The 25,162-nt window shown below is 41.7% G+C and overlaps 1 protein-coding gene across 3 annotated transcripts in view; it reads right to left on the bottom strand.

Annotated features, from left to right (window-relative positions):
* Nucleotides 1-566: 566 nt before the first annotated feature.
* PPP1R12A (protein phosphatase 1 regulatory subunit 12A) overlaps nucleotides 567-25,162 on the bottom strand; it is a 184,489-nt gene continuing 159,893 nt past the window's right edge. For 2 of the 3 annotated variants that reach the window (XR_005747912.1, XR_005747913.1), the window contains exons 20-26: nucleotides 23,472-23,488; nucleotides 22,439-22,562; nucleotides 22,039-22,143; nucleotides 20,060-20,107; nucleotides 13,843-13,893; nucleotides 9,799-9,954; nucleotides 2,650-2,734 (exon numbers count right to left, since the gene is read on the bottom strand). Coding sequence is in view for 1 of the 3 variants with exons in the window: in XM_040343930.1 (XP_040199864.1) it covers nucleotides 2,648-2,734; nucleotides 13,843-13,893; nucleotides 20,060-20,107; nucleotides 22,039-22,143; nucleotides 22,439-22,562; nucleotides 23,472-23,488 (432 nt within the window). In the remaining 2 variants the exon portion in view is untranslated. Of the gene's footprint in view, nucleotides 2,735-9,798; nucleotides 9,955-13,842; nucleotides 13,894-20,059; nucleotides 20,108-22,038; nucleotides 22,144-22,438; nucleotides 22,563-23,471; nucleotides 23,489-25,162 lie in introns of all 3 variants that reach the window. The other variant, XM_040343930.1, reaches the window with a different exon arrangement.

Here is a 25,162-nt window from a genome sequence, read left to right as displayed (position 1 = left end):
GGTGATCAAATACCCCCCCCCTCACTGTACATGGTTATGGTTGCTTATATTCTTGTTAGCCTTGCTCATTACCTGTATGTATGCTGCATTGCTTGTACTTCATTGTACTTCTCAACAATTTATCTGTTAAAAGAAACCCCCTGTAAATGACACAGCAATCTTTGAAAAAACAAAGTGCCATTTTGTATTTACAATGTGAGAATAACTTGATAACCAACATAATTTTCCTCTTCTAGGAAAAACATTAGCAATACTGATTGCATTAAATCTGATTTAAAATGTTTTCTCCAACATTGTGCGACCTTGTAAAGACTAGGGGAGAAGTCATGCTGTTGATCTTTGAGTTCATATTTAATGACCTTTATTTCACAAGCAGTATAAATATTTGGATGATTCACCCAAACTAGTCAGCAAAGCAATTTAAACATGTGCAAATGCAATATGCAGACATTTGACCCAAAAGGCTATGGTATGGACCCAAGCAAGGTGTTACATACCTGTTAATGCCAGCGTTAATAAGCCTTCAATGCAATTACTCCTTTAACATGTTTACGCACACAGGGAAAATAGTTTCATTTGTTTTTATTTGTATATGTCAAAATACACTTTTCTCAAAAGACTAGGTTTGTTACGAGTTTCATGCAGATACACAGCCTGCTCATTACCACCAATAAAATCACTGTAGCACAGTATCCAATCTGTTTAGATAAAGAATAAATAAACTAAATATAAAATACTAAATTAGAAATATTTAATCATTCTTCAGACACCCAAACTTTGCCATGTATAACCCATAATTTAAGCAATCTAGCATCTCCACAACCGTGCAGCTTCGTCTGCTGTACAGTTTTACTACTTGCATCCTCAAGATGCAAATCTTTAGGACCCTTACATACACAATAAATGAACAGCAACACCCCACAATTATCTTTGTACCTTAAAAAGTCAAGAATCCTGAGGTTGGCAGTAAGAGCAAGACAATGTATCTTCATAAAACTTAGAAACCAAAACAAAGGACATCAAGTCTGGATAACCAAAAACCCCCCAAAAATAGGCAGTAGATCACAATGACCTTTTTTTGTAAATTAAAGGGGTACAAATTCACATTTAATATCATATACATTATAGTCAACAATACAATAGCTGCTGAAAGCTTTACAATTTACAACTTTGTTTTAATGACCAAGCTGTTTCAGTGGATTAGATAATTCATGTGCCATTGTTACGCTGTCATTCTCATAGGTCAGTGAAAATATAAAAGCTTTTAAAAAAAAAAAAGAAAAAAAAAAAAAAAGCAGCAACTCTCACTTAGCTGTATACACATACATATTTATAATATTTGTTACTTTCTGCAAAAAGGCCACTGAAATGTAGAAAATAGATATGACGGTGGTATTAAATGACATGCCTTCTGACATGGTAACAGTGCATTTACACAAGAGAGTGCATGTTAGAATTCTAAGTGACTTCACTCTGACTAGCACAAATGATACTGACAGCACTCAAAAGAAACATGAAATGTAGTGAAATAATAACATAATTTTAATAGATGTGACTTAAAGAAAAATAACAAAATCAGAATATTTTACAGTTATAACTAAAGTCACGCCTCCATAAAATAGACAATATACCATAAAATGACCGAACTTTATTAAGATCACTTACTACTTAGGAATAATCTAACCTGGAGTAACAGACATTGCGGACAAGGAAGTGGATCCGAGCATGCCACACAGTGGTTTTGGAACGATACAGCTTCTCCATATATACCAATATATAGATATAAGCTAGAATATCTATATACCTTTGTATATACACGCACACAAATATATACACATGCAAAAAAAAAAAAAAATCAGTATCTGCTAAAAATGTGTGGAGGCTAAAGTACTGAACATCTCATTCAAACCTTATAAAAGCGATGGCTAGAAAGGAAAGGTTTTACCTCCTCCTTTTCCAGAGCTTAGCACGGGTGGTAAATGCAACTTTCCCACTAATGTCTGAGTAGTCATTAAAAGTGATTTCCTAATGATCAAACTTGTATATTTTGTAAACCTATACATTTAGGCCTAGTCGACCTGTAACTTTTTTTTCTGTTGCTGATATCACAGTAAGCTGTCAGTACATCAGTATGACCATTACAGGTTACATACAGTACGTCTTCAATAAGAGGTCTACAAACTATATAAAGGAACTGCTGGCACACTCACCGTTTTAAAATTTCAAGAGAATGTTATATAAAAGTAAAAATAAAGTGAACTGAAAGATTTCATGTGTGGCACAACATAAACTGTGTGGTAACTTGTCTGTGGTAGCAGAAAGCTTTTTGATAGCAAAAAGGCATATGTACAACTAAGGCTTACTGGTTAAATATAGGAGGCTTCTGGCCTTGAACACTTTTCTTGCACTTTGTAACTGTAAACAAGAATTCATAGTCACTTTCTCTCCTCAGCAGCCGCACTTTAATACAAAATCTTTTTTGTACAAAATGAAGGAAAAAAAAAAAAGAGGGAGTTTGGCAGGATTTCTGAAAGTTACAGTTGCCAAGGAATTTTCCCCCCAATGTATCCAGTGACTGCCACGTTATGGTCCACTGGAGTTACATATGTGCAATGCCATTAAACTGCTGCTGTGGAAAAACCATGTTCTATTTGGAAAGCTTGCTTATAACTCTGATTAAGGCTCCATTTTCATCTTTTAGCCTCTGGTTGTCTGCTTTCAGGTCAGGTAACATCTGTTTGGCGAAAGAAAAAAAGGATTGATGTTTAGAATACATTAATTGAAAATCACTTTGAAGTCTCAAATCTAAACAGCCAAATGTACAGTCTTCCAGGTTCCCAGGTAGAGGGGCAATTTAGCAAAAACTGTGCAAGAAATCCTATACTATGGAACTGTGTATTTGCCGGGAGGAATATCTGCACATAGAATTACAATTAAACCATATTGTTACTTAAAGCGGGGGTTCACCCAAAAAAAAAAAAAAAAAAAAAAAATTTAATATTACATTCAGCCGAGTTGTCAGAATGACAATTAGCTTTTTTTTTTTTTTTTTTATCCCCGTACATACCGTATTTTCACCGCCGCTTCCGGGTATGTCTTCTTCGGGACTGGGCCTTCCTAATTGATTAACAGGTTTCCGACCGTCGCATACAGAGCGTCACGAGTTGCCAAAAGAAGCCAAACATCGCTGCGCAGGCGCCGTATAGAGCTGCACCGACGTTCGGCAACTCGTGACGCGCTGTATGCGACGGTCGGAAACCTGTTAATTAGGAACGCCCAGTCCCGAAGAAGACATACCCGGAAGCGGCGGTGAAAATACGGTATGTACGGGGATAAAGAAAAAAAAAAAAAGCTAATTGTCATTCTGACAACTCGGCTGAATGTAATGTTACATTTTTTTTTTGGGTGAACCTCCGCTTTAAGGACATAATCAAATAGCAGTATCCGTTAGTAGGAAAATGAACATGTAGACAGGAGGAGGATCCCTCTATTCATGCAGAACATGATAAAATGTAACCTTTAATCTTAGGAAAAGCTGTACATGATACCCGGTCACAAAACTGGATGGTGTTAATGCACAGAAAAAAATCCACAACCATTAGCATCAAGCCTTATAATACATGCTTAAAGCCTTCTATCCCCTCCTAAAAGAAAATATAATATTCATCCAAATCATACAAGTCATGCTGAGTTGGGTTTTGCCCAAACAGGGATAGACTTCTTGGCCAGTTCCTGCTGAATCATCCAAAATGCATTCTATGGTAGCACCGAGCTTGACAAAGATCTATTTTCAAATCGATCTTTGTTGAAGGAGCGGGGGAGAGCCAATCAGCATTTGTGTATTCTGACAGAGGTGCCTGCTGAACTGGCACTGAAGATTAGACCATCCATTCTGTTTTAGTGAGAAGTAAATGATTTGCCTCATTCAGCCAGCATGGCTGAACAAGTAATCTTACAGGCCCAGTTAACCTTTCTGAACATGTTACATCCATATTTAGGGTGTTACATTTTACATGTTCAGAATGCACCCCCTCCAAACCCAGTGAGAGTGGGCGGGGGGGGGGGGGTCATCTCCCTGAACCTGCTGTCACAATTTGCAAACCGTGGGGGTGTGCAGGGCTCCGCACACATGGCCACATCAGTTTTCTTTGAAGACACTGCAAACACTGTCAGCCATTGCAGCTGATGACTTGCAGCTCTCAGTGAACTGCAAGGGTGGCTGCAGATAAACCAGATATATATATATATATATAGACCCCAACTAATGCCATTATGAATTCAATATAACAAAAACATTTTTAATGAAACTAGTATAAACCCCTTAATATGTCTTAATAATCACCCTTCTGTAATCCTCTGTACAGCAGCACTCAAACTAGTTTGAGGAAAGGTCAGCACACAGACACCAAGGTCTGAAGCAATGCAGTTTTGTGCCCAGTTAACATACCAAAAAATGGAGAGAGCAGACTAAGCAGTGTTTCTTTTAGAACACACTTCAATATGCTGTTCATCCTTCCAAACCTCAATCTTTCACCACCAAGACATTTTAACATGAACACTTGTGCTCCAAACCTAGGTTATAAGTCTCAACTTCTAAACCTCCAAACTTTGGGTGCTCTCAGGACAGATGCATTAGATGGACATTACCACAAGGAGCGAAGACAGCCTTCTGTGTTCGATGAGAGCAAGAAAGGCAAATTTCCAACGGTGTGCAGTTTAACCACTTCCCGCCCGGCCTATGGCCGATTTACGTCCGGGAAGTGGTTATGAAATCCTGACAGGACGTTCTAGAACGTCCTGCAGGATTTCATGCCGCGCGCGCCCGTGGGGGCGCGCATCGCGGCGATCGGTGATGCGGGGTGTCAGTCTGACACCCTGCATCTCCGATCTCGGTAAAGAGCCTCCGGCGGAGACTCTTTACCACGTGATCAGCCGTGTCCAACCACGGCTGATCACGATGTAAACAGGAAGAGCCGTCGATGGCTCTTCCTCACTCGCGTCTGACAGACGCGAGTAGAGGATAGCCGATCGGCGGCTCTCCTGACAGGGGGGGTTAGCGCTGATTGTTTATCAGCGCAGCCCCCCCTCGGATCGCCACCCTGGAGCACCAGGGATGCCCACCCTGGAGCACCAGGGTGGGCAAAAAAAAAAAAAATGGCAAAAAAAAAAAAAAAGTCTAAAAAAAAAGTCAAAAAAAAAAAAGCATAAAGAAAAAAGATGCCAGTCAGTGCCCACAAATGGGCACTGACTGGCAACCTGGAAAAAATAAGTGCTGCCACCCCAGTGTCCATCAGCGCCACCCCAGTGTCCATCAGCGCCACCCCAGTGTCCATCAGTGCCACCCCACAGTGCCCATCCATGCCCAGTGCCCACCTATCAGTGCCCATCTGTGCCACCCATAAGTATCCATCAGTGCCGCCCATCTGTGCCGCTTATGAGTGCCCATCTGTGCCGCCCATGAGTGCCCAGTGCCGCCTATGTGTGCCCATCAGTGCCGCCTATGTGTGCCCATCAGTGCCGCCTATGTGTGCCCATCAGTGCCGCCTATGTGTGCCCATCAGTGCCGCCTATGTGTGCCCATCAGTGTCGCATACCAGCGCCGCCAATCAGTGCCACCTCATCTGTGCCCGTCAGTACTACCTCATCGATGTCCATCAGTGCCATCTCATCGGTGCCCATTAGTGCCGCCATATCAGTGCCCGTAATTGAAAGAGAAAACTTATTTACAAAAAAATTAACAGAAAAAAATAAAAACGTATTTTTTTTCCCAAATTTTCAGCCTTTTTTTAGTTGTTGCGCAAAAAAAAAAATCGCAGAGGTGATCGAATACCACCAAAAGAAAGCTCTATTTGTGGGGGAAAAAGGACGCCAATTTTGTTTGGGTACAGTGTAGCATGACCGCGCAATTGCCATTCAAAGTGCGACAGTGCTGAAAGCTGAAAATTGGCTTGGGCGGGAAGCTGCGTAAGTACCTGGTATGGAAGTGGTTAAAGGATAAAGTGGTAGGTGCTCTGCCTGGGACAAGTCTCTCTGGTAACTACGGTAGCTGTTGTGTTTTTGTGGAAACACCACAGTATCATTGCAAATGTCACCTTCTGATAACTAGGACAACTTATAGACTTACGCACTGGCACAACTTTTGTGTTTTTCCTTGGCGCAATGGAAACTTGGCCAGTTGTGGGAGCACTGCTGTTCTGGGAAGCGTGATCGCCAATGTGTTTTTAGACAGATGGAACATGGAGGCACTGTCACATATCAGACGCATACACTCACCAGCCACTTTATTAGGTACACCTGTTCAATTGCTAGGTAACACAAATTGCTAGTCAGCCAATCACATGCCACCAACTCAATGCATTTAGGCATCTAGATGTGGTGAAGACGACCTGCTGAAGGGGATTTAACGGACTCTGAATGTGGCATGTCTGTTGGTGGGGTCTGAGTATTTCAAAAACTGCTGATCTACTGGTATTTGCATGCACAACCATCTCTAGAGTTTACAGAGAATAGTCCAAAAGAGAAAATATCCAGTACGCAGCAGGGTGGACAAAAATGCATTGTTGATGTCAGGAGAATGGGCAGAATAGGTCCAGATGATAGAACGGCAACAGTAACTCAAATAACCACTCGTTACAACCAAGGTATGCAGAAAACCATCTCTGAACACAATACATCGAATGTTGAAGCGGATGGGCTACAGCAGCAGAAGACCACACCGGGTGCCACGCCTGTCAGCCAAGAACAGGAAACAAAGTCTACAATTCGCACAGGCTCACCAAAATTGGAAATAGAAGATTGGGAAGAGGTTGCCTGGTCCGAAGATTTCAGTTGCATCATTCAAATAGTCAAAAATTAAAGTATGGATCCATCATGCCTTGTATCAATGGCTCAGGCAGGTGGTGGTGTAATGGTGCGGGGGATATTTTCTTGGCACACTTTGAGCCCCTTAGTACCAATTGAGCTTGTTTTACCACTTAAGGACCGGCTCCTTTACATATACGTCCGCACTTTAAAGATGGATATCTCGGCAACGGCAGCAGCTGTTGCTTCCACAACCGAGATATCCATCTTTTCAGTGGCCGGTCCGGTTTACGATAGTGGTGGTCTCTATAGGCAGTGGGAGCGGGTCCCCCGCTTACTGGAGCTGTCCGTAGCGGGTTGTGTGTCCCGTTGGGTATGGCTACGAGGGCAAGTTGGCCCCCACCCGTCTCCATACCATAGCAGGACAGGACAGAAGCGCCGTCAAAACGTCACTTCCACCCATACATCTTAAAGGGAACTTTTTTTGGTTGTCATTTTCTCAAATGACAATTTATTTTTTGCATTTAAGTCCAAATATGAGATCTGAGGTCTTTTTGACCCAGATCTCATATTTAAGAGGACATGTCATGCTTTTTTCTATTACAAGGGATGTTTACATTCATTGCAATAGGAATAAAAGTGACCCTTTTTTTTTTTTTTTTTTAAACTTGCTATAATAAATATCTCCCAAAAATATATATAAAACAATTTTTTTCCTCAGTTTAGGCCGATACGCATTTGTCTACATATACGCAATAAGCGTTTTTTGATTGGTTTGCGCAAAAGTTAGAGTTTACAAAATAGGGGGTATTTTTATGGCATTTTTATTAATATATATTTTTTTTTTTACTAGTAATGGCAGCGATCAGCGAATTTTTTTCGGTACTGCGACATTATGGCGGACACTTCGGACACATTTTTGGGACCATTGGCATTTTTATAGCGATCAGTGCTATAAAAATGCATTGGATTACTATAAAAATGCCACTGGCAGTGAAGGGGTTAACACTAGGGGGCGGGGAAGGGGTTAAGTATGTCCCTGGGTGTGTTCTAACTGTAGGGGGGGTGGCCTCACTAGGGGAAATGACCGATCTTCTGTTCATACATTGTATGAACAGAAAATCAGCATTTCCCTTCCTGACAGGACCGGGAGCTGTGTGTTTACCTGCGTCGTCCGCGGCAGGTCGGCAAGTAAAGTGTAAGTAAACTCACAGTGAACTTATTTGATACTTTGCGGTCTGCTTATCAGCTTTTCTCTTTCATTTAGGCTGGGTTCACACTATTGCAAAATGGATGTGGGTTTCTCCACATACAATTCACATGTCAGGAGATTGCGACTGGATCCCTATGGAGCCGGTTCATACACATCCACAGCGGCTACGATGCGATCTGCACAGAAATCCTGTGTGTCGTTTGGTCTGTACAAAATTTGTGCCGAAGCGGTAAATAGAGACGCATTGGACTCCTGCTGCGAGCCGTGTTCTCCAGTGTAAACTCGGGGCCTTAACTGAACAAGCTGAAAATGGAAGCTGGATTGGTTACTATGCACAGCTGCTCGAGATTCTGTCAGCATCAGTTTTAGTAACAAACATTTTATTTATTTTTGCTCGTAAAAAAAAAAAAAAAAGCAAATAAATATTTCTTCATAATTGTAGGCCAAAATGTATTCTACACTTCTTTGGTGAAAATAACTCAAATCGGTGTATATTAGTCTGTAAGAAAGTTACAGGGTCCAACTAAGATATATATGAAAATCAATCAATCCTGATGTACCGATTAATGGCCCTCATTTCTTAAGGCCTGGAAAATGCCAGGACAGTACAAATATCACCCAATTGACTATTTTTGGAAAGTAGACAGTCCAGGGTATTTAGTAATAAGCATGGAAAGCTTTTTGAAGTTGAAATGGTCACAATTTTTGAAAAATGTATGTTTTGTCATCATTGGAATATTTTTTTTATTTTTTTAAACTACATGGATCCTTAATTGCAGAGGTGATGGTGGGATGGCGTGAAATCGGAAAGCATTAGATCTGTGTGCTTTTTCTTGATGCAGATATGCTGTGGGGATTGGAAAATCAATCCATTCATCCATCGAGAAAGGCATTTAAAGCGGTAGCCATTTGTCTTTATCCCCAGAGAGGGAAAAACATATGGTAAGACGTACTGGTAATACTGGCATCACGGCAGTGAAGTGAGGCTCATCTACAAGGGTGGAGGATTCACACGTTGTATTACATGTCACATTGGTGTGATTGTAGTGGATTCAAATTGGATAGGATTGCCCCGATATTAGTATTGGAGCCATAACCAGGAATTTCCTTGGGCATCAGCACTCGCGAAAATGTTCGGATACCCTAAACAGATACCGGAAGTGACCTCAGACCTGAGCTAGACAACATCAGTCAGCTATATCTGTACTAGGATCAGTGCTTTTGTAAATGGTCAAAATACTCTGTAGCATCTCTAGACCCCAATATTACCAACAATACTTAAATTCCTAAAACGGCTTTATTACCGAACTGTTCAATTTCTTTAAACAGATGCAATAAGTGTATCTCTAAAAAAAAATTGGGCCAATTTTTTTTTAAGATACATTTCAGAATGAGGACACCTACAAAAACACCAAGTACTACGTGCTCAAGTCTCCAGCACCCCATATCCTGTTGCGAGTATCCTGGACACATGAAGGAGTTTTTACTTTTACAAGATAAAAGCACACTATGTGGTTTTTAATTCATTTAACAGTGGATTGTAAAAGGCACTTGTGACACTGGGCTAGATTCTGACTAGAGAGTACCTCCTTAAGAAGACTTGCATAGGATTTTTATTCAAATGAGGGGAAATTATCAAAGTTGAGAGTTTGCACTGGGGATCATTACTTCAAACATTAAGCACTGCATGCAAAAAGCCACACCAATTATCAAGCAAATCCCCAGGGATACTTATGCACTAACAGCAGATCATAGCAATGCATTGGCTCAAACAGGGCACCTGCCTGACTAGTGAGAGAAGAAGGATTTACAAGTCCACAGATTGTAGCTGCCTACAGGACTCAGAGCTTGCCAACAACTCTGGTCAAAGCTCTGTTTTCAGCCATCAATCGTTCATTTAACTGCCTCAAAGTATGTATCTGTTTTACTTGACGGAGGTTCTGCAAATTCAAAACAGACATGACATAAGTGAAAAGTTTATAAAGAGTAAATGGGAAAAGGATGTATACTAATCAAAAAAAGTTGTTTTATACATACCATAAAATCATTTTCTTGCAGTCCACTGAAGGACATAGCTTGAGGAAATTGGTGAAAACCTAGCTTTATAGTGTTGTCTACAGAAGAAATGGGTACTAAGCACATTAACTGAAGGCCGCCTTGAGGCTATAATCCCCCTCTCACCTGACTAATTGCAGCAAACTCCTCAGAATGATGGCATATGAATGAAGGAAGGGAGCTGTGTACCTCAATGAACTCCAAGAAAATTCTACAGTGACTACAAAAATCATATTTTCTTTTTCATCTGTTAAGGGACATAAGGCTGTCAACAGATCGGCCTCTAAAAACTCGGCAGTGCCCAAGAATGGCGAGCAACTGAGCATGTGCAGAGTATGGCGAAAGTGTATTACTAAATTTTAAACAGTATAGGCACTTAATTTTAATGTTTTACATAGCTATACCTGAAAAAAGGGGACAACCTAAAGTGATCTAGCAGGACTTAATTTTAGGACTAAAGGCTGGCTGAGGTCTTAAGGAGACATAAGCATAACTGATGAAAACCTGTATATGAATGAGAAATGATTGAGATTCGGAGGAAGCCTGGTGTAACTAGGTTTACAACCACTTTAAAGCGGAAGTCTACACAAAAAATAAAACTTCATACTGCAGCTGCATGCTTTTAATATTGGGACACTTGGCTGTCCTGGAGTAAAGCAATGTCAGCCCCCTGCTCGTATCCAAGGCTGACTCGCAAACAAACTTAAGGCCCTGCACCAACTGGTCGGCCAGTTCCACACAGGCTGGGGGAGCCTGATGCTCTTAACTCGTGGTGCAACATTTTTGCCCATTCAGTAAGCGTCTAATACCAAGGCTCCGGCCGCGGTAGGACGGACGGCTGACCCCACCACCGTGAACAGGGAGTGGGCCACTGCCTCAGCTCTGCTGTCCGCAGGGTCCTTGAAAGCAGGAGCCCCCTCCACCAGAAGCGTGGTAACTTTTTTAACCTCAAAAGGGTAACGGACCGCTTTATATTTGGGGACCGAAAAGACCATCTGCGTTGGTTCCCATTCCTTGTATAAAAGTTTATCAAGATAAGGTACACAAGGAAACACCTTTTCAGTGCGGGTCGGCTTACGGAACCCGAAGGGGACCGACATCTCTGTAGATGCGTGTCCGCCTTATCCTCCAATTTAAGAGTATCCCGCACATCGCTGATAAGTGCTCCCAACAAGTGCCCCATCATGCACTGACCCGGACACAAAGTCGTCCGGACGGTTGTGGTCCGCCTCCTCGGACACGTCAGAACCAGGGCTGGGAGCCGTAGCTAGCCCGAATCTGAGTCAGAGATGTCCCCGGAAGATGGTGGGGGTTTACCCCCCACTTTCACCCGCACACCGCTTCCACCCTGGCAACAAAAGCCTCCAGGACTGCCGACATAGCATCCATAGATAGCAACTGGTGCCCCTGTACCTGCTGTAACACGTATATCTGGGGAAGAAGCATCAGCTTCCGACACCATGCTGACCCACGCGTCTGACAGCCCTAGGGACATAAGGCAAAGTACACAGCCCACCCTCCTAGCCTGCTATAGGTGTCAAGGGCCCCCCCAGATGACTCGCCACCAGAGCCAGGCACTGCACAGCTGCCGTCGGCACTATCCGGCCTGAGGTGCTCTCCCCACACAACCACACGTGTCACTCTCTTCCTGAAGTGTGTTTAAGGCTGTTCGCACAGTACAGAGATCGATATCACTGCTAGAGGCCAAAAACCAACAAGAAAATAGCTGCGATCAGCCGCCCTGTAAAAAAAGCGCGTGGACTACAAGAAAATGGCCGCTGCTGAGTGAACCAGCAATATAGCGGCAGGCACCTCCAAAATTGCGGCCGGACACATGAGAAAACATGAAAGGCACACAAAACAGGAGGTGAACACCTGGGGCACCCGAACAGAGGGCCCCCCACGCACAGCAGCCGGATAGCACCCTTAGGAGAGCGGACCCACAGCACAGCCCCCCCCCCCCCCAGAGAATGTAGCCCTCCCGGTCATATGCCCATACACCCAACTTCACAGAGCATAGGGAGGAGGGAAGGAAGGGAGGATGAGAAGAAAGGAAGGGTGGAAACCCCCTAGTCGACCTCCCCGGGAATGCCCAGCCATTCCATCCTGCCGAAGCAGGGGGAACTGCTACTTACCCGTCCTGCTGGAAGCATTCCTGACAGACCATCCCCCGAGCAGTACGGCGTGGCTGTTGGCCCTGGCACATGGACAGTAATAGCCTGGTCATATGTGTTCCCCCGGAGCATGTAGCTCACCGGCCACCCCTGGAGCGTCAGGGCATGTTGTGGCCGAACCAAAGCATAGCTAAAGGTCTGCACACTCTCGATGGCCGAGCTGGGGAGACAAGGATCTGGGACATCCAGCCTGTCACCCAGTCGGAAGTTGATAGTAGATCACAGGATCAAAGTAAAAAATAGAAAAAAACTCCAGGACCAATGGGCCCACAGAGAACCAGGTCATTCTCCTATGCTAGGCAGAAAAAAAAAACTGAGCTGCCAGATGCAGGGAGTGGGGTTGTACCCAGAGGGACCATCCCCTGGGCGGTACTGTACGGTTTAATATTGATTTAACACTTTAACGTGATTCTGCCTAGTCCTATCCTAATAGAATTATAATACCCCTACTGTCAAGAATATGTCCGTCCATGAACATAAGAGAAATAGGCCCGGTCCTTAAACAATTAAGGAACTTATAAATCGAATTACAGGGGACAAGGTTGCATCCTTACAGAACAGACAGAGGCTTGATAAGAAAAACTTATCATTCTGGTGGCTTTAATAGGTGAACAAGGCAGTTTATCGTGCAACTCAATTGGTCAAATCCACTTAGACATAGAAGACGTGAATCTGGAAACCAAAGAACCTTTTAGGCCCTTTTGCAATATACATGGAATCTGTCTGCCCAAAAGAAGCAGTGGGCAAGAGATAAAACCTTGACAGCCTTTACCACATCCAGACAACAGAGAAAGATAACCGTGGTGTGAACTGGACGCAGACACAAGAAAATTAACACAATAGCCGCAATATCCTTAAAGAAACTTCAACCACTGAAACTATACATGACTATATAACTTTATTCCTCCTGGCTGCTCATCACTGCCCCTCCCACAACTGGATTTCCTTGTTTGTTTCTTGCCCAAGATAGAATGGCATTGTGCCTGCACCCACAGATGTCCATGTCAGTCATCCCAGGAGACAGTGTTACTATAAGGCGCATTCGCAGCTCAAAATTGTGCATGTGTGCAGATGTGCCACAGGTTTCCAGAACACAATAGAGAACTGCAGCACATCTGTACATGCACGTGGATATCCCACCCTTGCGCCAAACGCACGAAGACAGATTCTGGCATGGTTTGCATATATGCAGGAAAGCCACTTTTGCAGCACAGTTTGGTCTTGATATACTATGCATTTTATGCACCATTACCTAGTGTAAAATTTTAGAACAATGATCCAACACATTGAAATGAAGTGCATTTTATATGAAATTTTATTAATGGTGAGCTATATTGACACCAATGTTATAGATTGTTTAATCGCCGCTTGTAGAATCATGGGGAGGGAAAGCAAATTACTTTATTACTAAATTAAGTATCTTAACTGTGGGTGTACATTTGCAGTGTCGCTCTCAAGTTTTCTGGCCAAGGACAGACACAGACTTTTCACTGATTACAGTGTATAATGGTACATACTTCAGAAATATTTATACTGAACAGAAATATACAGCAGTCTGCTAAAAGCAGGCTAGACTTTTCTTTCATTCTGAATACTTACTTTAAGCTCTTCTTCCATTTCAGATATTCGTCGCTCCAAAGCTCTTCTTTCCTAAGGAGGACAGAAGATATACTTTGTCAGTAAGTGGACCAGATGAAGATAGAAGTATGAAACAATCCTTTTAACAGCCATAAGGGCTAGCTGTCTTCTATAGAATAAAATATTTCTTCCAACAGCAGTAACTTCACTTTACACTGGTTTGTATTGAAATGTACGTTTGTGCAGCAAGCTTTCAGACTCATTTGGCACTAATAAACTCTGCCCCTATCTTCAAAGTTTAAAGGCTATAAAGATAATTCAAATACTGCTTTTAAAGGGGTTCTAAAAAAGGCAAACTTTTTTTACCTTCATGCATGCTCACTTATCGGAGCCTGATCTGGATCCAGCGCTGCGCCTGTTTGCAGCAGCACTTCTACCCTCTCCCTTCTCACAGGAGACTCAGCAGCAGTCAGTCAAATCTTGTGATGAGGGGGCAGGGCCAAGCCACATGATACGTGTTCATGAATGCACACAGCCTTGCTCGGGGTCAAGGCTGCACAAATGCTCCCACAGCAAGCAGCATGCTATGGTGACACTAAGAGGAGGAGCCAATAAGGCCATACGGTGACCCTAGAAGAGGACCTGGGCTGCTCTGTACAAATCCATTGACTCCCCATACAAAATCAGATACAGGCTTTTGAACCGAGTGCTTTTAACAAAACAGAAGGCCCCTATTTTCTTTAGTCTGGAGGACACAGCAGGTATGGTTACCAAAAACAGTAAAAATTTAGATCTATCCAACCACATAAGTTTTCCACTTTGGGCCAAAGCTCATTTAAAATGGTCCGTTGCATTGAAGATGGTGGCATTTCTGGATCATGTTCAGATCCTTCTTTCCATGACACCTTTACCTTGCATTTTTGGTTGGAACAATGAACTGCGTTCAGACAGTTACATAGTTGGTCAGGTTGGAAAAAATAAATAAAAAGAAAAAAGACAAAGTCCATCTAGTTCAACCAATTAAAATAAAAACAAACATACAATCCCATATACACACTCATATACCCACAGTTGGATCCAGAGGAATGTGAAAAACCTCAGCAAAGCACGATCCAATTTGCTACAGCAGGGGAAAGAAATTCCTTCATAACCCCCCAAAAGGCAATCCAATTTTCCCTGAAACAACTTTACCTATAAAAGGTCAATACCCAGTTATATTATGTACATTTAGGAAAGAATCCATTCTACTGAGCTGGAGGGAGTGAGCCTATTCCACAGCTTACTGTGAAATAAACCTTTCCGTATTTGGAGATTAAATCATTTTTCCCGACTTAAAGAGTGCCTTCTTGTCCTCTGATCACCTTAAAGTGGACACCAAGTTCACTATATGGACCACTTACAGTTGTAATTATACATTTACATACCCTTGCAGAATTTATGATTTCTTGCCCATTTTTCAAAGAATATGAATGAAGGTTGCATACCCTGGTGATTTTGGCCTGATAATATGCACACAAGTTAACACAAAGGGGTTTTAATGGCTATTAAGGGTAACCATCCTCACCTATGATCTATTTGCTTGTAATTCGTGTGTTTAAAAGGTCCGTGAGTTTCTGAACTTCTGACAGACCCTTGCATCTTTTATCCAGTGCTGCACTGACATTTCTGAGCCATGGGCAAAGCAAAAGAACGTTCAAAGGATCTGCGAGAAAAGGTAGTTGAACTGTATAAAACCAGAAAGGGATCTAAAGATCTCCAAGGAATTGAGAATGCCAATCAGCAGTTTTCAAACTCTAATCAAGAAGTGGAAAATGAGGGGTTCTGTTGAAACCAAGCCACAGTCAGGTAGACCAACTAAAGTTTCAGCCACAACTGCCAGGAAAATTGTTCGGGATGCAAAGAGAAACCCACAAATAACTCCAGGTGAAATACGGGACTCTGGAAACATGTGGTGTGGCTGTTTCCAGATGCACAATAAGGAGGCACTTGAAGAAAGATGGTCAAGTCGCAGAAAGCCATTACTCTACAAATGCCACAAAGTATTCCGCTTATAATACGCCAAACAGCACAGAGGCAAGCCTCAAACCTTCTGGCACAAAGTCACTTGGAGTGATGAGACCAATATTGAGCTTTTTGGGCACAACCTTAAACGCTAGTCAAGGCCTATGATAAAAAGATACATTCCATTCCTACTGTGAAATACGGAGGTGGATCTCTGATGTTTGAGCTACAGGGGCACAAGAAATTTACTTGAGGAACATTTGCATTTATCAGCCAGGAAGCTGCGCAGGAACGTGCCGTTCATGCAAGACAGCCAAAGAATTTACAGGAACTGGAGGCTTTTTGCCAAGAGAAATTGGCAGCTTTACCATCTGAGAAGATAAAGAGCCTCATCCACAAATACCACAAGACTTCAAGCTGTCATTGAGGTTAAAGGGGGCAATACATGGTATTAAAAACCTTGGGTATGTAAACTTTTGATCAGGGTCATTTGGGTAGTTTCTGTTGTGATGATTTAAAAAGAGCAAACACAGTTGATAATAAATGGCTTTAGCCAAACACTAACCATGAGGGAAAGAGAAGTTTTTGTGTTATCATTCATATTCTCTGAAAAAATGGCCAATAAATCATACATTCTGCCAGGGTATGTAAACTTATGAGCTGTATGTATTTGTACGTGTTGATCATATTCCCCCTTAATCTCCTCCTCTCAAAAGAGAATGTAGTTTTTTTACTTTAAAGTGAATCACTCATGTGCCACATCCGTAAAATTCATTAGAACAAAAAAAAAAGAAAGAAGAGAAACCCTCTATGGTCGAAATTTGGAAGCAGATTGGAACAATGTATTATCTTAAATTTGTTTATTAAACGTAAATACATAGAACAATATAAAATTATAAAAAATGTACTGTCCTTTGACGGCCACGCAATGGCCAGAAGAGACGGACATTACATATACCCAAAGAAAAATTATGCTTCAACAGTATGGCATCAAACATGTGTAAGCCCCTGTGCGTCAATGTGTTTCACTGGATCGCTTCCTCAGGATACACTTTTGGGGGTATAGAACAGGTCTAACTGATCCGGGCATATGCCACTGTCTACACAGGACTCTCCCTGGATGGGCGTCATAACACCAGAATAACGAATGCCAGGGTTTCAAATTCGAAATACCAAAAGGTGGTTCAGCCTCTAGGGGCAAAATGAGAGCTTGTGTAATACACTTATTAGACAAATATTGGCTGTATTGCAGTCAGTAGTCACATTCACATCGAATAATGAGTAAAGCCCATCAAAAACATTACAGTTGCAGGAAGGTATCACAGCTATATAACTGCATAAATCTATAAGGGGGAAGCACCTGTAATATGTGCCTATGTATTTTCCCCTAATAACTATAACTGCATAAATACACGGGGGGGGGGGGGGGGTTGGTGGAAGGCCAGCACCTGTAACGTGTCCCTGTATATCTTCCCCCAAAAGTACTATGGGATGTTTAATAAAAACATTTTTTTTTTAAGATAATACATTGTTCCAATCTGTTTCCAAAGGCCAACCTAGAGGGCTAAATTCAGTTCATCTAATCTTTACTCATAGCTGAGCTCCTCTATGCCCCTTATCAGTTTGGTTGCCCTTCTCTGCACTCTCTCCAGTTCCCAGATATCCTTTTTGAGAACTGGTGCCAAAAATAATGAACTGTGAATTTCAGATGAGGCCTTACCAATGATTGCTCACTCTATACACTTAATAGAAGAAAGCATTTTGTGCGTTTTGGAAACCTCAGCCTATGATCTACCAAAACCCCCAGATCCTTCTCTACTATGGATTCCCCCAATGGTCTTTTTAATCCCAGACCCTATATCATTTATAAAGATGTTAAAAAGTAAGGGTCACAGAACTAATAACCTTAGACCAAGCAGAATATGAATCATTAATTACTACTCTCCGAATTCGGTCTTTTAGACGGTTTTCTATCCATTTACAAATGGATCTTTTCAAGCCTGTAGACTTTACCCTACACATGAGCCGTGTGTGCGGAACTGTATCAAACGCTTTTGCAAAATATACTACGCTCACAGCCACCCCTCTGTCCAAGGTTTTACTTACCTCCTCATAAAAAGAAATCCGGTTTGTTTGACAACTTGTCTTTCATGAATACATGCCGTCTGTTGCTTAAAATATTTTTTTTCCAGCAAGAACTCCTCTGTGATCTTTTAATAAACTCTCCAGTATCTCCCCGACTATAGAAGTTAAACCAACAGGTCTATAGTTACTTGGTAAAGACGTTGATCCTTTTTAAATATAGGCACCACATTGGCACTACGCCAACCCAGAGGTACTATTCAAATCATTAAGTCCCTAAAAATTAGAAACCATAGATTTGAAATGACAGAGCTCAATTCTTTTAGGATCCATAGGATATGCATACATCCACGGATCGTGATTTTTGGAAGTATTTCTGAGCCTATGCAGTGATGTCCATCGCAGAATCATGCCTGTTTTTAATGCAGTGCCGTCTGAGGGCCCAAAGAGGACGAGCATCCAATATTGTGATTCTGCATTGTGCCTTCCGCACAGAGATTGAGATTCTTGGAATCTTGATATATAATGTGCAACATTATTTTGAAATTGTCCAATATTTAGACATTGTTACTAACCTTTTGCCAATTAACCCAATTAGTTGCTAAATGTTCTTCCAGCTCTTTCTGGCTAGTACCACCTGTTTTCCATCTTTTTCTTGTCCTGTCCCAATTTTTTGAGACGTGTTGCTGCCAATTTAAAAATGACCTTATTTTTGTGTATGATAAATTCTCTGTTTAAACATGCCATATGTTTTCCATTGTGAATAAAATATGGTTTTATGAGATTTGAAAATCATAGGAAACTTCTAGGAAACACAGTAACGGTTCCAATATGTATGCATTTATGGACAATTTGACCAACTGTCCACCGATTAATGCCTAAACAGATTGCTTTGCATGCCTTTCCAGTCTTATGCAGATGAACTACTCCTGATCTTATGTACTCATAGAACTCCTTTTTATGAGGCATAGTTTACGTCAGCTGATGCTACTTATGAACAATGATCTTTAAATATTGGAGTGTCATCAACCAGAGTACCTCTAAAATCACACCTCAAAACTAATTGGGCTCCAGATGTACAAACTACTGACTCCAATTTGCTTTTGTTTAATTAGTTAGCCTGTGGGTTCACATCCTTTTTCCTCCAGCACTGAATGTTTAACCGACATGTTTAATAAAGACAAGAGAAAAACTGTTTGCGTGTTATCAGCTAAAGCACATTGTGTTTGTCTATTGTAGTGACTTGCATAAGGATCAGATCATATTTTATTGCAAATTACTTCAGAAAATTCCAAGGAGTTCATACTTTTTTTTGCCACAGTATTGTAACTAGGAGGATCCCTTGATCCAGGAGGCCCAACTCTGAGGCAAAACTGCAAATTGGGGGGAAAAGAGCAACATAGATGGAAACTGGAACCTCGTCATAGGAGGCCTAGGCATCCAAGATGAGATAGCCAACAAGCCATGAAGAAGAGAAAACACCTCAACTGAAGATATTGAGGCATCACTAATGCAGAGGAAAACCTTTATGAGATTCCTTACCAATGAAGCTCTGCAGAGCCTTAATATTAATTACGCTTTGTTTGAAATATAAGAAAACAGTTGCAGTTTCTCTTTCAAATCTATAACCGTATTCATAAACGACTTTCTTTGTGCATTTAAAAAAAATGAAGATTGAGGCTGCATTTGCATTACAGGCGTGTGACCGGCTTTCAATGGAGCTTATTCACACAGGTCTGGGGCATCCACGGTGTGAATTGAAAAAGGGTCATGTGTGTGTTTGGGTCCGGTTCAGGTGAGAATTCAAGCAAAAATTTGGACCTGAATCACCCCTGAACCGCTGACCTGACATGCACCGGACCCCAGGCACGAACCTGCGGCCCACACATATGGGAACCTGGCCTGAGACCAGAGTTGTAAAGTAAACACATTATTACCCATGCTGGCTTTAATCTCTAGTGAGTCACTGACTAGAACCAAGCAAGCAGGATGTCAGTCAGTTAGACATTTCAGATTTTACTTGTTATAAGTTTTCTCCTGGATATTGACACATTAGGTAGGGCTGTCGGTATTCAAGTGATTGATCATCCCCACCACAGGCTGTGATTAACCAGTGACATTTCGTATACCATGGAGCAATAGAAATTACACTTACCCTTTTTTCAATTTCTAAAAGTGATCTGTCTGCAAATCGTTCTTGCCGCTGAAACAGAAAAGCCAAATTGGCATCAGCAGGATGCATACCCTCCTGCAAAGTGTCCCTAAACTCACAATTTAATCAAGTTTTTCAAAAAGTCAATCTAAAAATAGGATTTTTGTACTCACCGTAAAATTCATTTCTCTTCCGTTCATGGATGGACACAGCATCCTTTGGCAGTAGGTCTTGACTCGGTGCATAACCCTACTGTCAAAGGATGCTGTGTCCGTCCATGAACGGAAGAGAAATACAAGCTATCCCTCTACAGAACAGAAGTTCTACTGGTAAAAAGAGCAGCAAAAATGATTAGTTCCTACAAAGAGAACACTTCAACCCTTTGCCTCCAGAGTCATTTTTGTGTTTCTTTTAATGTTTTTTCCTGCGTTAATATGCATCGCCCTTAGGGAAGCCCATTCACGTAAACGTGCTGCCCTACACACGACCAACGCGTTTTGGCATATTTGTTGACTGCATTTGTGGTGCAATTACTAATTAATGGCACTGCTAAAGCGTTGCTGAAACGCATGGGAAAAACACATGTGCGACTACAGCAATTTTAGGTTTGAAAAGGAAGTTAAAACCCCCAGACATATTTTATTTTTATATAATTTCTGAAAGCACAAACCCTGGGGAATAACAGAGTGGTAGTTCCATTTTATTTTGTTCGTGACACAATATTTGTGCAACAGTGTCACATTTGGTCAACATCATTTTCAATAAAAAAAAAAGTAAATTTTAGGGCACACAAACGCAATATATTGCCCAATTTTCTCGTAAAAGTACAAAAGATAAGGTTGTGCTGAGTAAATAGATACTCAATATGCAAGCTTTAAACACTAGCCAACCAGTCGCCGTTGTACGGCAGCAGGTTGGCTCTCCTGGGCAAATCACTGTAGCTGTACTGAAGCTCTTTAAATAGCCTTAGCGCGTGCCCGGTGACGTAGGAGCTAATGCACGTGCCCGCGATGTCTGCCAGGCGATCACTCCTGAGGGACAGAACAGGGGATTGTCAATGTAAAATGACAGATCCCCATTCTGTCATGGAGAGGATCTGCCGTTTCTAGCGATTAGAAACAGTGATGTCTACTCCCAGTCACTACACTGTCCCCCAGTTAAAAGCACCTCACTAGGACACACTTAACCCCTTCCCTGCCAGTGATATATATACAGTAATCGGTGGTCCCAAGAAAGTGGCCGGTTTGTACCCCGCAATGTCGCAGTCCCGCTAAAAAAAGCAGATCGCCGCCATTACTAGTAAAAAAATAAAAATGCCGTAAATCTATTCTTAATTTTGTAAACGCTATAACTTTTGTGTAAACCAATATACGCTTATTGCGATTTTTTAAAAAGCAAAAATATGTATAATACATATTGGCCTAAACTGATGAATAAAATTACACTTTTTTTGTTTAGAGAGCAAAATAAAAACCACAGAGGTGATCAAAAGAAAGCTTGCAGCGTCGCGCGGCCGTGCAATTGTCAGTTAAAGCGAAGCACTGCTGTATCGCAAAAATGGCCTGGTCATTAAGGGGGAAAATCCTCCTGGGGCCTAGGTGGTTAAACTGCACGGCCGTAAAATTATGTTGAACTTCGGTACCCCAGGTTTTCCCATAGGTGACAATTTTAAAAGCCCCTGCAGGTCATAAATGGAAATCATGGCCCTGGAATTACTGAACTCACGCTAGCGTGCACAGAGATATAACATGCGTACCGCAATCAACATCTTCGTGTGTAGATGCCCCCCTGTAGCAGTCTACACACGATGATGTATCCCCCCACCCCCTTCCTTGTTGCTACTGAAGCCTTAGGTCAGTGAAAGTAATTGGGTTAAATGTTAGCAAATACATCAAATTGATGAGGCAGACAAAACCACTACCTGGATATACCCATGTCCTAGCATAGAATAAAACCTTAAATGTTTCAAGGTATATTCGAACCTGTGTTGCTTTTTCAAGCTGTAACTTTAGTTCTGTTAATTCCAGGTTGGTGTCATGCAACTGGGCCTTCAGCTTCTCATTTTCTGCTATAATTTGTTCATACAACTGGGAAAAAAAAAAAAAACACGCAAAAATTAGATACTTTGCATGATTATAAAGCACAATGTATTCAAATGCTATGTACACTGAATGTGTCATCAGGCAAGCAAGACATTCTGCGGTTAAGGCATAGGAAAGATTAGCATGTCTCCCTTTACTGAGCTGAATGGCATAATTTGTGCCTGCATAGAGATATAACACAAGTTCAGGAAAAATGGGTCTATAGCTGCTACTGAACAGAAACTGTTTTGAAGAGCAGAAATCAATGGCAAGAGACTGTTGCAGAATGGAGCATCATTACCTTTTTAAAATCAGTAGAGTCATCCTTTTCTAGTCTGCTGTGACTAAATCTTCCTAAATAACTAGAAGATCCCATATTTGATTCATATCGATCACTGGCTAGAACACCTGATGTTCCTGGATACCTGCAAACCAATTTTACATTTTTACACAGAAATCTTGTTTCTCCATGGTAAAGTTACCTATATGTTAATGCTTTATTACCAGTGTAAAGATGCAATAAATATTGGCAGGTGAAAAAACGTAATTTCTCAAAACAAGGTACTGGAAGCCATAAGAGTTGTTTTTACTACACAAAGTTTGCAGATCATTTAACATTTTAACCATTTGCCGACCAGCACCCGCAGTTTTACCGAGGCAGAATGGCACAGCTGGGCGAAACATTATGTCACTTTGATTCGCCTTTAGGCCACTGGGGGTGCTCACCCCCCCCCTGGAGCAGATGCAAATGCCCTGCCGGCATGATGACCGCCGGACACCCGCGATTACTCATGACAGAGCGAGAACTGGGATCTGTGTGTGTAAACACACAGATCCGGTTCTCTCAGGGGAGGGACCGATTGTGTGTTCATACAAAGTGTGAACACCAATCTCTCTCTTCCCCTAGTAAGTCCCATACCCCCACAGTTAGAACACAGTGAGGGAACACAGTTAACCCCTTGATCGCCCCCTAGTGTCAACCCCTTTCCTGCCAGTGACATTTACACAGTAATCAGTGCATTTTATAGCACTGATCGCTATGTGAATGGTCCAAAAAAAAAAGGTCCCAAAAATGTGTCAGAAGTGTCCAGTATTCGCCGCAATACTGCAGTCCCGATAAAGTTATAATATATATAATAGTTATTTTAACCCTGCTTTTTGACAACAGGCTAAACAATGTACGATGAGCAAACCAATTTACTATAAACAGCGGGAGCTGGTAAGGAGCGTGCAGAAAATGCAAAAAGCCTATATGACCCATTCATTAAAGAGTATAATACAGACTGGGTATTGTAGAAAGGTTCATAATGTGCTACAGAAAAATAAAAACATACCTCAACAGGCTGTCCATCTACATATGAAGGAAAAAGAAGAGGAAAAGAAGTAATCACACAACTGAACAGAATATAAGGCAATAAAGACAGTTATTAAGCTTAAGCTAGGGGACCACAACATTGCAGTGTCATTAAACCCCAAATAGGTTTTGTGTGCATTACACATTTAATGTATTCTAAAGCTGTGTGCAAAAGCTTTCCAGTATGCAAATTTTTTGTAAGTAAATACCTGGTTCTTGTCATATCCATGGACTTCCTTGTTAGTTGCAGCCATAAAGCAGCCAATCCTCTGGATGTAGTGTTACCATTCTAATTGTGCATGCTCTAACAACAGCTAATTTTCCACCCTTTGCCCTGGAACCAACCCAAAGTGACTCTTCAGAGGGATGAATGAGGGGAGCCTGAAACACTGCTTGTTTTCTTTCTCTGACCCTCCTCAGCCCAACACTTAACTAAAGAGGGACACAAGATGGCCCAGGAGCATGTCAGGCTCCCAACAGTGAAATGCATTTTTTTTGTTACACGTGACCTCAGATAAAACTTTCTGCATTGCTTTACCCACTCATCTCAGTGGCGCGCAGAGCGAATGCAGTAAATCACGTAACCAGACTTTGTAAACACAAAAAGAAAAGTAATTTTTTTTTCTCTCTTCACGTGGGCTGAACACTCTTGCTTCTATTGTAAGTTTTTTCCATTGTGTATGAAACCAGATGTCCCTGTAGTCACACTATGATGCGTTATCCCCATGATTAAGCTCTGAGAGGTGGAGCGAGAGCCCTGGCTGAGGTTGCCATATACCATCACAAGCGGGTTTGCTTCAATGTGCGGCTACAGGAACATCCATTTTCATACACCGTCTGGAGCCGGCATGAGTTCATTCTCCAGCCAGCACTCACAGTAGAGGACTGAGGACCAGCATCCCCTTCTAAGTCTGAACGGCTCGCACACAAGATTTGCTATTTACAAATGTAAACGGTTTAATGTAACTTAATGATCTTTAATAAACTAGCATGAACTTGCGCTATGCATTCATTTTTAACTTCCTTTATCAAAACCCAGGAGTTCTACAGTAAGTCACTTAAAAACATGACTAAAACTGTTTAAATGACTGCCAAAAGTCTGCAGCGATAAATCACTAACTGGTTTGTCAAGTTCCTATAAAATGTCTTGGAAACACAGGTAGGTTGAGTTTCTCTCTTGGATCAATGAGACTAACTAGTAATCTTTTGTCTACTTGCAGCATTCTTGAGCAGATGCCAGATTTGTTGGTATGCCCTACACACCATTATGACTGCACTTTTAAAAAGAACCTGTGAAGTAGGAATTGGTATTCATCTTATTTATACAAGAACCTGCAGAAAGAATAAATCCACAAACCATTTGAAAGATCCTGTCATGTAGGCAACCCTGTCAAAGTTTATGTCAGCTTCACTACAAACATACACTCCAATATATAATCCTTAGATTTGTAGGTATCTTTAATAATTAAAGATAAAAAAACAAAACCGTATATTCATGGCCCCAGGGGTGGGCAACAGCTAGGCAAACTGAACCATGCCAACAATAGGCCCAACAAAACAAACAAGGTTCAAAGACCCAACTTGGGAGTTCCACTGCGGAAAGCTTTTTTCAAAGAAAGGCCTGGGCATCCACCTAATAGAATCTGGAGAATGAACTGAAGACAAGGTTGT

The sequence above is a fragment of the Rana temporaria genome, chromosome 3 (assembly GCF_905171775.1).
Source record: "Rana temporaria chromosome 3, aRanTem1.1, whole genome shotgun sequence".
NCBI lineage: Eukaryota > Metazoa > Chordata > Amphibia > Anura > Ranidae > Rana > Rana temporaria.
The sequence above is the reverse complement of the archived record's forward strand: the minus strand, read 5'-3'. Positions and strand labels throughout refer to the sequence as shown.